Raw genomic sequence first — 13,945 nt, 5'->3', positions numbered from 1 at the left:
GGGAGTCTGGAAGGCAACAAAAATTCTCATAACTCCATCCGCCAGCCTGATCTACCATATCCGCCATTATTACTTCGTCGACAAAGACGCGAGCGCGGAGGCCGCGCGCATACTTTGCCCGAACAATCCAGACACGGTCTGGCGAAACGTACGGCTTAAACTGCTGCTACGTCGGCCTTGATGAAATATTTTCAAACTACTGCGAGAGGGTAGGTCAACTTCCCCCCTCCCCCTCTCCGCCCCTCTCTTGCCACCGTCCGCTTGACAAATTCTGGAAACTTGCGGCGCAGGGAATATTGCTACTTCGGAGACACTTGGGTACTTAAATTTAGGGCAGCCGGCACCCTAGCGGCGGTCTGCCGGAAATAAATTTCGGAACTGTACAATCAGGATAGCGACCTGGTGCTGGGGTTGTTCGAGGGCTCCTTGGCTCCCAGAGTGCTGTGCAAAAAGTGAGATAGATATGATCCCCCGAAGATGTTAGATTGTAAGTTTAATCGTCGATGGCTTCCCAAAATGTGGCGTAATTGATACTTAGGGTACTTGCAATTTGTCTGTCTAAAATACTTCTTTAAGTACAGTTTCATCCCTAAGGTATGGACTAGAGACTATTTTTAAAATTGTGGGGTAACGGACCCAATTACAATGAATTCTCTATATATGTCGTCAAGGCTTGGATAATAAACGTCGCGGAATTATCCAACCTCGGGGTATAGCCCGTGAGGAGGCGCAAGGCTCGTGTATGTCCTGCGTTGTTGACATATATCGAGAATTCACTCTACTTGACTTTTAAAGCATAGTGAATATTAAAAAAGAGGTAGTATTACATTTGTTTCATTAGAGTCAGTTAATATAATATATTTTTTCCTTAATATTTATCATGCTTTGAAAATAAGTATAATTGGTACAGGCACAGTAATTGGTACCCCCACAGTAATTGGTTCCCTTACCCTAGTCGAATTTAATACCGTTTCAGCTTCGCTTTTTAAACTCTTCGGAGGTGGATAATTCCGATGATTGCCCATATACTGAAACAACTCGAAGCCCAATGATCGGCGTTAGTTTCCTGCGCGAGTCAAACAGCATGATCGCGTCGTAACACGTTCGCCGCTGATCGAAGCGCGTCTCTTCTCGTCGAGCGTTCATCAAGGATGCGTTTCGCGGCGTGGGTCCGAGGCGTGTCCTGTGAACGAAATATAAACCGTCGGGCGCAGAATGGCGGCAAATGAAGCAGCTTGCGCCGATGCCCATTAATCGAATGAACGAACGGCTGATTGGCTTCTGATTTAATTAACTGACTGGCTGGGATCCGTGAATCCCCGGTTCTGGGGCTCGGCCGCCGCGGCCGTGTAATGGGGTTATCAGCGAGATTATTATTGTTATTTACTGCTAACAAGCTCCGTCCGCCAATCGTTTCGTAAACGCGGCGTCGGCTGAGAGTCCCTGCCGGTAACAATGCAATTAACAAATTGCCAGGATTATCTTGCATCGAGAGCCCCGTCCGAGGGATATGTCCTGCCGGCCGATGCAACCTCTGATGCGGCCGATGCGCAAGATAAGCCACCCCCCCCCCTCCCCCACTGTCCGGTGCATTCGGCTCTCGGACCCGCGCGATCCAATCGAACTTTTTCCAAAGGATTCTCAAAGGAGAATGGACCACGACGAAAACGACCCAGTCGGTCTCCCTGATTTTGAACAGGTTCTCTCTCTCTCTCTCTCTCTCTCTCTCTTTCTGTAGATTGCCACGGTACTACAGATTCCGCGGATACTAACTTTAGATTGATTTTGTCCATTAACTTGCCCTCGAGCCGGCTGCCCGGAGGAATTTAAGTCTTTATCGTGGGTAAATAGAGACGTACCGGCTAAGAATGCGATGCGGAAGCCGGAGCAAGCATAAATGTGTTTGGAGCGGAGTTTGCTGGTCGGATCGCAGAGATTGTCTTCGGATCTCGAGAATTTTCGCGATTGCGAGACGGCTACTAATTTGAAAGCCGCCTAAGCCCCGAGGGACTGGGTCAAGGGCCACTTTTATACTATCGTTCTTACCTTTGTTGATCCCTCTTCGCGGTATTGACTTTGCCCATGCTGCCCCGCGATTATTCAATTTACGGTTGCTGTTCGTGGCTGCGATTCTTTCGAGAATTTGGGGAAACGAGTGGAGTATCAGGTTTTTGCTGTACGATCAGCAGATTTTTATGCGAAATGACAAAACCGTCTGCGTTAATTGCAAGATACAAGGGCCTCGTGAGAGGCGTAGAAGGAGGAAACAGAAACTAGTGGAACCGTCGATCCACATCGACATACAAAAACTTACCATTTTGTATTTAGTAAACAAATATTAGAAATGTTTGCCGATTTATTCAGTTTTATCTCCTTTATTTTTTAAATCTCCACGTTCTCTAGCTCCCGTTCGTAGAAAAAGGAAACAGGAACGAGTAGAACCGTCGATCCTCATCGACATATAAAAACTTATCATTTTGTATTTAGTAAAAAAATATTAGAAATGTGTGCCGATTTATTCAGTTTTATCTCCTTTATTTTTTTAAATATCCACGTTCTCCAGCCCCCGTTCGTAGAAAAAGGAAACAGAAACGAGTGGAACCGTCGATCCTCATCGACATATAAAAATTTACCATTTTGTCCTTAGTAAAAAGATATTAGAAATGTCTACCGATTTATTCAGTTTTATCTCTTTTATTTTTTAAATCTGCACGTTCTCTAGCCCCCGTTTGTAGAAAAAGGAAACAGAAACGTGTGGAACCGTCGATCCTCATCGACATATAAAAATTTACCATTTTGTCTTTAGTAAAAGAATATTAGAAATGTTTGCCGATTTATCTAGTTTTATCTCCTTTATTATTTTAAATATCCACGTTCTCTAGCCCCCGTTCGTAGAAGGAGGAAACAGAAACGAGTGGAACCGTCGATCCTCATCGACATATAAAAACTTACCATTTTGTCCTTAGTAAAAAGATATTAGAAATGTCTACCGATTTATTCAGTTTTATCTCTTTTATTTTTTAAATCTGCACGTTCTCTAGCCCCCGTTTGTAGAAGAAGGAACCGTCGATCCTCATCGACATACAAAAACTTACCATTTTGTCTTTAGTAAAAGAATATTAGAAATGTTTGCCGATTTATTCAGTTTTATCTTGTTTATTTTTTAAATCTGCACGTTCGCTAGCCCCCGCCCATAGAAGGAAACAGAAACGAGCGGAATGGTGGTTCTATCACCGATCTGCACTATCAATGCCACCATTTTGGTAACGCCCGGAAGTAAATGTTCGCGATAAGCGTCGCTAGTTCAAGAATTGCCTCGGGTGTTCGAGGTCTTGCTCGTCGGAGAAAATAGAGCTATTACAGAGTGTTATCGGTGTCGGGGGAACGCGCTAACGTAAAACATCTTCGAAATTAACACGCGGCCAGGTGATCGATAAGCATCGGCGCCCATTAACGTTCGCGTGAGCGTCGTTTTCCGCGTCCAGCAGAAGTAAAACGAGATCGCGGATAGGCAATACATACACCTCCGCCAGCCGATAAACAATTCCCGTTTCACGGTGATCGAACCCCCGGTGATCGATGCCTCTTGTTTACGTTCGCCGCTCCTTTCGCTGTCTGCGTTTCGCGGAAATGACTTTAACGAGCCGAGCGAGAGAAAAAATAAACGTGTATACATGCTTGATATACGAAACCAGTGGCCGGAGTTACTTTTATGAAATTAGTGGGCGGTGTACGGGGCGATTTAATGCGACGTTAAGTCTGATGGAGTGGAATTATGTTGTACATACTCGTGCTCGGGAGACTTTGTTTCTCTGCGAAATGGGTTTTCAGGTTTCCTTTTATGCCATTTCGAAAGATGGTGTTTTAATTCGATGGGGAAATTGATTAGAGTGAAAATGATGGATGCAGATGGAGATAGGTATTTAATTATGAATGGTGTGATTTTAGGTTGATTTAGAATGATAGGGAAACCAAGATTGTTCAGGGTGTGATTAATTTGTTAGAGCCATTTGTATGAATGTACGAAACTTACTGTGAAGTACCGAGGTTTGAAAATTACAATTATACGTTTAGCAACACTGCAAAAGTACCAATTACTGTGTCTACATTAATTATACTTAGTTTTAAAGCATAACGAATATTAAAAAAGAGATATTATATTTTTTTTTGTCATTAAAATCAGTTAATATATATGTCATGTATCTCTTTTTAAATATTTATTACGCTTTAAAAATAAGCATAATTAATATAGGCACAGTAATTACCTTTATTTAACAGTAGCAGTAATTTACCCTTACTCTAACTGGTGCTTTGAGATTTCTTTCTGCGATAACTTGACAGTCTTTTAATGATAAAGAAAAATTTATAAGATTGAAAAATAATAATTAAATGAAAATGTAAATGTAGAATGCAGTCGTTTTTGTATCCGATTGTGACTGATAATAATAAATGAAGATGAACATGTAAATGTTGAACGCAGTCGCTGCTTTATCCCATTGTGACTGAAAATATCTGTTTAATTACGAACAATGGGAATCCGGCTCAATTTGCTCGACATTTGCGACATTGCTCACTGATCAGATAAAAATTAGTTCCTCTGTAAATTGTATTTTAATATTTCTGCAGTACTTAAAAAATCTCTTAATTCGCAGGGAAAATGTACAAAATTGTCAAAAGATTTCTAAAAAAGATAGCTGCAAACGGAAATGTAAATGTCGGAGCGAATGTATCTGTTTAATTACCAACAGCGGGATTGTAACATGATGCAGAATGCCAGTCAAACCGCGACTGGTAGCTTTAATCAAACATAACTGCTCTGTGATCATGCCAAAGCAAATTAGCACCTCTGTAATTTGTATTCCGAGATTTATTTTTGCGTTTATAGTTCAAGAGACGATCTCTTGAAAAATTGATCATTGCGGAATAAAATGTGCACGTTCTCGCAGATTTATTCCGGTGTAACTGAAAATATCGGTTTAATTTGCGACCAGAGGGATTTCAGGTCGACTCAGAATGCCGGCGGGAATCACGATTGCAGGGTTCGATCAAACATAACTGCTCTCTGATCAGACAAAAGCAGATTAGCACTCGCATTCCACCGGGTACGCTTGAAACAGCGGAATCCACCGCCTAAATCGGACCTCGATTTCTTTTGTAAATAAACGTTGTTTCCTGTTCGATCGAACTCCGCGAATCCCGTTTTAGTGGAAATATTCCTGCAATCCGTTACCATTGAAACAGATCAAAAATGAAACTATTCGAAAAAATGATAGGTGTTCTCTTATTACCACGAATACTAGAACACGCATAAGTTGCTCTTTACTTGCGTGTAAGAAGGGTGTAAATCATTTTGCGAGCCTAATAACCGCTGCGCAATAAGTTCGTGATTCAATCAGATGAATATACTGCAATTTTCCTGCATTGCCTGCCTGGTACACGAGGTATGAGGATTTTTTTAAAACATAGATATCATGCATTGCATCTCCAAATAGTTTTGATTGCGAACAATTCTGTCTCTAAGATGGTTGGAAATAAATTCAAAATTAAATAAAAATATTCAAACCTAAGAATCTGACGAGCAAAGTGTTGTGAGAATTTCTTGTGCTGAAAAGCCTGGGAAAAACGATCAGCTGGGATAACTATGCAGATCAAAATTAGAAGCCAACGCGTTAATTATATTTTCCGCAGGATCACGGCAGATACGACGGGATCCAGCGGGTGTTTTTCGGCGGCGGACTGCGATTCTGGCTGCACAATCTGCTGTTGCTCGACTCGCTGTCGTACTTATCGCACGGCCAGTTGAGCCTGAGCCTGAATCGCATGATCCTGGTGGACGTGGACGACATATTCGTCGGCGAGAAAGGCACCAGGCTGAGGAAGGACGACGTGATGGCGTTGCTGGCCACCCAGCAGAAGATCCAAGCGTTGGTTCCCGGCTTTAAATTCAACTTGGGGTTTTCCGGGAAGTACTTCCATCATGGCACCGCCGAGGAGAATCTCGGGGACGACATGCTGCTGGAGAACGTCGACAGGTGCGTGATACTGTTGTACCCATTTACGAGGATACAATGAAAGGTAACGACAGCGCGCACGGCCCACCCGGTAAACTTTCGTTCGAGCCGGCGATAAATATTCGACTGGGTCGCGCGCCACGGTGACCTGTTCTGCAACTTTATCTTTCAATTAATCCTCGCGATGCGCGTTCTGCTGTGAAATCCGAGCCGATTCGAACTTCATTGCCTTCTACGATGTTTTACCGCAGAGCTCGTTAACGAATTTATTCGTCTTCGAGCAATTTCGTCGGAATTTTAACGGGAAAATAAAAGATAGTATGTTACTGTGAGTCATTTTCCTGATTAACCCTTCGACTGTCACGTTAGGCAAATAACTTCTTTAGAGATTTATTTCTGCCGTCATATAACTGTGACGAAATTTTTCGTTCATTTTTGAACATCAATTTCTGTCGATAGTTGTAACTCGATAGCTGGCCACCTTCAAATATTAATTTCTGTCTTCATAGAGTTCGGTATACCAAAGTTCATTAGGTCTTGTAGGATCTAAAACAGCTAGGAAAATAAGCATTGTGATAAATGCAATTTTGGATCGATTGATTACATTGCTACAATTTTATGGAATTTTTCCGTATGCTGATACCATAGACCAGTGATGGGCATGGTAGGGGCCCCTCAAACGCCTGCTTCTCCCACCAACCTCTCTTTCGTGCGCATCTTACGCACAGTGATGGCGCTTACTGGAAAGGGACAGTGAAAAATGCCCATCCCTGTGATAGACATTTTTCTGCTATTAGTTTGTTAATGTTTGTATTGGGTCCACTGGGAGAATTGTTTCGTTTGAATAAAAAAGTCTAAAATTGACGAACACAGTTGTAGAAAAATAATATTTCCATTTTCTTCTAAAATGTACAGTGTGTCGGGCAATCTGAAAATTTTTTAAACGGATTAACCAATTTTCCTAGTTTAATCCTCATGCACGGTTCAGGAACTTTAAACATATTTATATTTTTCAATGTGCATTGTACAACATCAATCTTTCAGCAGGAAAAGTTCCAATTAAACACAAAACTTGAATTAATATTTCAGCCGGAGGAAAGTGCAATTAAAAGCAAAACTTGAATTAATATTTCAGCAAGAAAAATTCCAATTACAAACGTAACTTCAGTTAATATTTCAACGGGAAAATATCCAATTAAAACCAAAAATTGAATCAATATTTCAGCCGGAAAAATTGCAATTAAAAGCAACAATTAGCTTTTGGTTCAAACTGATTGTAACAGTGCGCAATGATTTGCGAATAAAGTGCGACGGAGAACGAGAGGAGAAGTTGTAACAGACCCACGTATCGTTTGATCAGAGACTTCGTTTTCCGGGTAGAGATTTCGAATAGTGTCTAACGGTTTAGTTTAGGGCAGCCGTGTCCGGTTGCGCGGGAAAGCTCGTATCCGAAAAGTCGCATTGCGGATTTTAAATATGCAACGAGTCTCCGGTTCTGAATTGCAGATTCACGTGGTTTTCTCACATGTGGAACCATCAGCAGCCCCACCTCTACGAGAATGTAACGCATCTGCAGCTGGACATGGCGTTGAACAAACAGTTCGCGAAGGACCACGGGATCCCGACCGGAAGCGGATACAGCGTAAGTCCTCATCATTCCGGCGTCTATCCGGTCCACGAAGGGCTGTACGAGGCTTGGAAAAGGGTGTGGAACATCAAGGTCACCAGCACGGAAGAGTATCCTCATCTGAGGCCCGCTCGGTTGAGGCGCGGGTTCATTCATCGTAACATTATGGTACGTTCAGCGTTCACTCGATGCTGCACTCAGAGTTGCCAGATCAAGACTTGTCCCCCCCCCCCTCGAATTTCCCCTTTCGGTCGGGTCACGTGACGCGTTCCGTCCCTGTTGTGCAGGAACGCCATCATACTCCGGTACTGAGAGAGAGAGGGGGTAACTTTTTCCCCTCGATTCGCGCTCCCTCCCCTCATCTGGCGACACTGTGCTGTACTGCTGAAGATTTCGTCAGTAATAATTTATTTATTACTTTATTTCTCTGAATTATTTATTTCTGATTTCAAAGGACCATTAAATACCAGCTGATAGTGTAGCACTGCAGTGTTTGCAATTCTGGGATATTAATGGACTATTTTTGTTCCACTTCAGGTTCTACCGAGGCAGACCTGTGGCCTTTTCACGCACACGATCTTCATCGATAGATACCCAGGCGGGAGGGACAAGCTCGACAAATTGATACAGGGTGGAGAACTGTTTCAGACCATCGTTCACAATCCTGTAAGTATTATAACATCGGCAGCTTTGTCTCCTGTTCAATATTTGGTTGTAACATTTAACGATTGCTCCTTGCAGATCAATATTTTTATGACACACATGTCGAACTATGGGAACGATCGTCTGGCACTGTACACCTTCGAATCGGTGATCAAATTCATTCAATGTTGGACGAACTTGAGGCTGTCCAGTGCGCCACCGCTTCAACTAGCTGAACGTTACTTTCAACTTTACCCTGAAGAGTCTGATCCTGTTTGGGGCGTAAGTTCTTCGCTTGCTACGATAACGAAGGGAAAAATAAATATCTGAAAGCAAGTTGAGAAAAAGATAATACTGTTAGACAGTTAGTTCAACACATTTTACAATGTTTGTTTTCCCTGTATGTGAAGGGATCGAGTGTTCCAGAAATGTAAAAATTTGTAGAACACTTCTGGTCCATGCTCCCTCGATATAAGCTAGTGACTCGCTTATAGCGAGGTAGCAGCCGTTACTAGCTCTTGAATAAATTATTCGAATCTCATAAACGAATTGTTCATTTTCTAAAAGGATAAACTACTGCAGTAAAAATAACATAAAAATCCTATTCTGATGGATACACCCCCCTCCTTGTTTTTTAGAAATTTGCACGTACGATAAATGCAGAAAGATCCGCAGTCTAATGATGAATGCACAGCTTATTCAAACGTTTGAGTCTCCAACGAGGAGATACCGCGTTGTTCATGATGTAGTCTGACATTGTTTTCCATGACAGAATCCCTGCGACGACCAAAGGCACCAGAAGATCTGGTCGCGGAACAAAACCTGCGATCAGCTGCCGAGGTTCCTGGTAATCGGCCCCCAAAAAACCGGCACCACAGCTCTCTACACTTTCCTGTCCATTCACCCAGCAATAAGCAGCAACTTGCCGAGTCCGGACACGTTTGAAGAGATCCAGTTCTTTAATGGGAAAAATTATTACAAGGGGCTGGACTGGTAAGCGCGGAACCTGGAATCCTGTACGACGGAGTTGATCGATTCGATTGTTTATACATGTTGCTCACAATACCCGAACGTTCATTCGTTACGTCATTTTTCTTGTACTATTTTATTCTTCTGCTATTTATCTTTGCTATTGTGGCATAAATTACCTCGTGTTAGCATCATTTAACAGGCTTTTTACAAACTCAACAATTTTTCACATAGAGCCAAATGTTCTAATTGTATTTGAAATGTTGTAAAACTGCATTCATTGCAACAAACAGGGGTTAATTAGAAATTGATGTCTTCTCTTCGTTCGCATTCTAAAATTCTTCTAATGTCTCCAGTATTTTGCCTCCCGCCCACACAATTTTGCCATAAACGAAAAACATCCGTAGTTGTTGCTAACTTCGTACAAAATTAATCTACATGCTTGTATAACTTTTTCAGGTACATGAGCTTCTTCCCGGCATCGAAGAACGAGAGTTCGAGGTACCTGTTCGAAAAATCCGCCACCTACTTCGACGGCGAGCTGGTACCACGAAGGGCTCACGCCCTTCTGCCTAAAGCGAAATTGATAACTATTCTCCTGTCACCTGCGAGAAGGGCTTACTCGTGGTACCAGCACACCAGGGTCCACGGGGACCCGGTGGCAAACAATTATTCCTTTCACTCGGTGATCACCGCGAGCGACACAGCTCCGAAGCCCCTCCGAGACCTCAGGAACAGGTGAGTTTGCTCGGAAACAGTTATGCGAGTACAGTTAACGAGCCTAGACGGAATAACGAATCACCGGAAGAGGGTATTTTAGCGGTGGCAATAATATTGGCCTGTCTCAAAGCGACCCCGAAGCGTAGAAGTAGAATTTAAATTGCTAATGAGAATGTAGATCGCGGTTTCCGTCGAAAAGGGTTGTAGACTGCGCGACCCCCAAAATGTTAATCCCAGCGAAGGGGAGGATGCTGACAGTCTCGCTTCTTGCATCGCAGGTGTTTAAATCCTGGAAAATACGCTCAGCATCTGGAACGATGGCTCTCCTATTATCCGCCTCAGCAGTTGCACATCATAGACGGTGAACAACTCAGACAGAACCCTGTCGAGACGCTGCACGAGCTGCAGAGGTTCCTCAAGATCACGCCGGCGTTCAATTATTCGTCGCATCTGAGGTACGACCCGAAGAAAGGATTCTTCTGCCAGGTTACCAATGAGGATCGGACCAAATGCCTCGGGAAGAGCAAAGGCAGACAGTACCCTCCCATGGAGGACAAGTCCTATAAGTTGTTGCAGGTGAGTGGAGAATTTGGTGGGGTGTTCGTTGTCCCGAGTCCTGTCCTGAAGAGTCTACTGAAATTTACAAATAATCATTTGTAATCGATGCAGACGATTCTTATTTTGCACAAACATTAATACCAATGATTCAGTACTCATTTAGAGTTCCAGAACCACTTTCCAGAAGTCCTTGTCATAACCACAGCCCAGAAGAATTTTCCAAATCCCAAGTCGAAGGTTCCTTCCTGACCCAAAAAGTGCTATGCGAATAGAAGAGGTGGTCTGACGCGTTAATCTCTTTGCAGAGGTATTATTTGTCCCACAACACGGCCCTAGTGAAATTGTTGAAGCGACTGGGACTGCGTACGATCCCACAATGGCTGAAGGAGGACCTCACGGACACTGTGATGACCTAGCAAACGTCGATCACTTGAAACGACACCGTTTCGGCGCTCCTGATCTCGACGATGAACGAGATCCACCGTCTCCTGGCGGAGGACCTGTAAAATACATTTGTAAAGTACACTGATCGCTCTCCACTGGACTCGAGATCCTCTAGAGAAGGACCACAACAGGCCTAGGTCCCGGTGGATTGGCCTAAATCGATGGGGGCAGCCTGCGAGAAGCTAGTCAACTATGAAAAAAGAAATTGAAAAAAAAAAAGTGAAGAACGGTTTCACGGTGACAGTGGCCGTCGATCGTTGTTAATAGCGCTATTATTAACGTTATGTATTATTATCGTCATCGTTGTTCCCTCGCGAAGGAGGCGATCGTCAACTCCGGCGCCGTCGTCGTCCGCCGATCCCGATCAACTCTGATCGTTTACTATGGAAAACCGAGGGACGAAAGGATTCCTAATTTCACCCCGAAATCCACGATCGCGGCGCGTTTCATTTGATAAAAATCAATATTTTGGTAACGAGGCGCGGACGCGGAGGATCCATCGGGGACTTTGCTTTCTCCGGGTTCAAGTGGTAAAGATCATCGATGATCCCGCGGGCGAGGCGAGGGGCGACGATCCTCCAGGGAAATGACGATGACCACTGTGAGAGACAAGATCTGTCCAAATCGTGTTACAATGTTTCAAGAGATTTATTTCCTCACGAGGGTGATCCATGAGATAGATCGAGCGTTGATGTTTCCCGCGGATTGATCACCAAATCAAGTCCGCCTGTCCTTCACTCCTGGCACTAATTGCAGGATCATTTTCCGCGAGTAAGAGACCTCCGGGATTCCTCGAGCTTCACTCCCGCCCACTTACCTCTCGGAGACAAACACACACACACACAGAAACGCGAGAGCGCAAACACACTGACACGCGAACATGAACATACACACCGATGTACATTAATTCTCGTTGGCGTAAGCGTATTGAAGGAAACGATAATGATGATTCTATGTATATTTTGACAATACTATTCTTGGTACCGACGATGGAGAGAGAAGATCGATGAAAAAGTGTGCGTGTATGAATGAAAGAGAAACAGAAAGAGAGAGAGAGAGTGAGAGAGATGAGAGATCGCGTCCGTTTGTACATTTATGTATCGTACCATTTTCGATGTGATCGTAGGTGTACCATAAAATGACTTAACACTGTGAGAGAAATTTAGGGGAACGATCTCAACGACGCGATCGTTCCCGATCAATCTTTTTCGGAGGGGAGGTGATAACAGCCTATTTGCAATAATCGCTATCGTCACGTGCGAGACACGCAGCTATGGTTTACACGATGAATCCTATGTTCCACGGTAGGGGAGTGTGTTCTCGTTGTTAAAGGCATCGGTTTTTTCGAGACTTTAATACCTGATTGTACGTAGGCGTGTCCTATAGCGAATGCACTCCTCGTGGATCATCTCGTTGGCCACGGGATCGGTTAATCGTGGCGATCGCAATTTGTTGAATGCATATCAGTTAATATTGTCTTTGTTACACCTTGTATACGATCGATTAGCTACCTGCGTTTGTTTACGATCGATTTTAGCCCGTCGGACTGAGCAGTTGTCGATATCGGTGGTCAGATTTTCTTCCGGTCGTTTGTTTGCTGCGACGATCAATTTTTTTAGTTAGCCGTACAGAAAATTACATATTTTAGTTGTACATTTTATTCGACAACGTGAGTTGTACTGAGGTTTTATGAAATGTTTCGAATATCGTGACATTACGATGTTACTGCAAAATGAAATCCGAAATCACACGGTTTCTACTTTTTTTTTTTATTGTTAACAATCTCTCTATTGAATTTATAACTTCATTGATGAAATAATATACACGACTCTTGTTAGATAGTTTTTTCTAACAATTCTATTAATATCGTTGTTACAGTGTATTGCTGTAAATATATGATCACAGTTTCTCATTTTTTCTTTCTTGTTAACAGTGTAGTGTTTGAACTTATGACTTTTTTGATGAAATATTTACACATGGATCTTGTTAAACGTTTCCTTTTTAGCAATCATCTGAACAACATTGTTACTACAATACTACCACTTTTTTTTTATCGTTATAAATATTTCATTTAGATTTACAATTTCATCGATGGTCATGTACATGACTCTTGCTGAACATTTGCAGCGAACTATTGAATAACTCTTGAACAAATAATGAATGTTTTAAGGGTAACTGAATAATTTTAACAATTTAACATAATGTTGTTGCAAAATTATAACAACATAAAACGTGCCGTGTCACACTCGCAGCAAACGAGCGACACCATTTGGATCTTGGAACGCGTTTGGCTTGTTTCACGAAGACTCGTTCGAAATTGTCGTATCAGGGTGACGGAAAATCATTGTGTAACCCTCGGACAGCGGTGTCTGGGTCTGTTTTGACCCACCGTTGCAAAGGTGTCACCTATTTTTCAAGTCCCAGGTGTGTACCTCCAATTTTCCACTAATAATCGAATATCTCCAAAAAAAAACGATCGATGCAACTTGGCAAAATTATATTTGAGAATTTGCTAGAAGGTCTTTCAAAATCGTCCGATTTGCGAGGGTTGAGCGAAAAAGAGCACAAATTTCAAAATAAATAAATAAATAAAAGGAAACAAATAAAAATTGTAACGCAAACGTTACGAAATCCGTAAACTATGGGCCAAAGCGAGTTTCTAAATCGCGACACAATTCTTATTCGATCGCGTACGATACTTCACGGGAGGATAAAAAAAAAACCCGGTTTCTACACTTATAGACGCTGTCGTACGAACGTGTTTTGTTACCCCTTGTATATTTTATTTTCATTTTTATACTGCCGTTGTACTGTGTCACGTAAAAAACGGTTAACGAATCATGTACAAAGTTCATTGTTAATATAATATACAAAAAAAATGATAGTGAAACGAGCAAGACGATGATATCTCACGTAACTAAGCGATTGATCTGTTTTTTCGTCGAATCGTGCCATTTTACCAAGTATTGTATAT

The 13,945-nt window shown here is 42.6% G+C and overlaps 1 protein-coding gene across 1 annotated transcript in view; it reads left to right on the top strand.

Moving 5' to 3' along the window:
* The window catches only part of Sfl (N-deacetylase and N-sulfotransferase sfl), a 230,607-nt gene extending 217,105 nt beyond the window's left edge, over window positions 1-13,502 (top strand). The window contains exons 6-13 of the mRNA XM_076806140.1: window positions 5,689-6,032; window positions 7,518-7,806; window positions 8,176-8,304; window positions 8,380-8,562; window positions 9,053-9,273; window positions 9,709-9,987; window positions 10,248-10,545; window positions 10,833-13,502. Of these exons, the coding sequence (XP_076662255.1) occupies window positions 5,689-6,032; window positions 7,518-7,806; window positions 8,176-8,304; window positions 8,380-8,562; window positions 9,053-9,273; window positions 9,709-9,987; window positions 10,248-10,545; window positions 10,833-10,943 (1,854 nt within the window). The 3' untranslated portion in view covers window positions 10,944-13,502. The remainder of the gene's footprint in view (window positions 1-5,688; window positions 6,033-7,517; window positions 7,807-8,175; window positions 8,305-8,379; window positions 8,563-9,052; window positions 9,274-9,708; window positions 9,988-10,247; window positions 10,546-10,832) is intronic.
* The last annotated feature ends 443 nt before the right edge of the window (window positions 13,503-13,945 follow it).

The sequence above is a fragment of the Halictus rubicundus genome, chromosome 2 (genome assembly GCF_050948215.1).
Source record: "Halictus rubicundus isolate RS-2024b chromosome 2, iyHalRubi1_principal, whole genome shotgun sequence".
Taxonomy (NCBI): Eukaryota; Metazoa; Arthropoda; class Insecta; order Hymenoptera; family Halictidae; genus Halictus; species Halictus rubicundus.
Note: the sequence above shows the minus strand (reverse complement) of the source record. Positions and strands in the feature narration are given on the sequence as shown.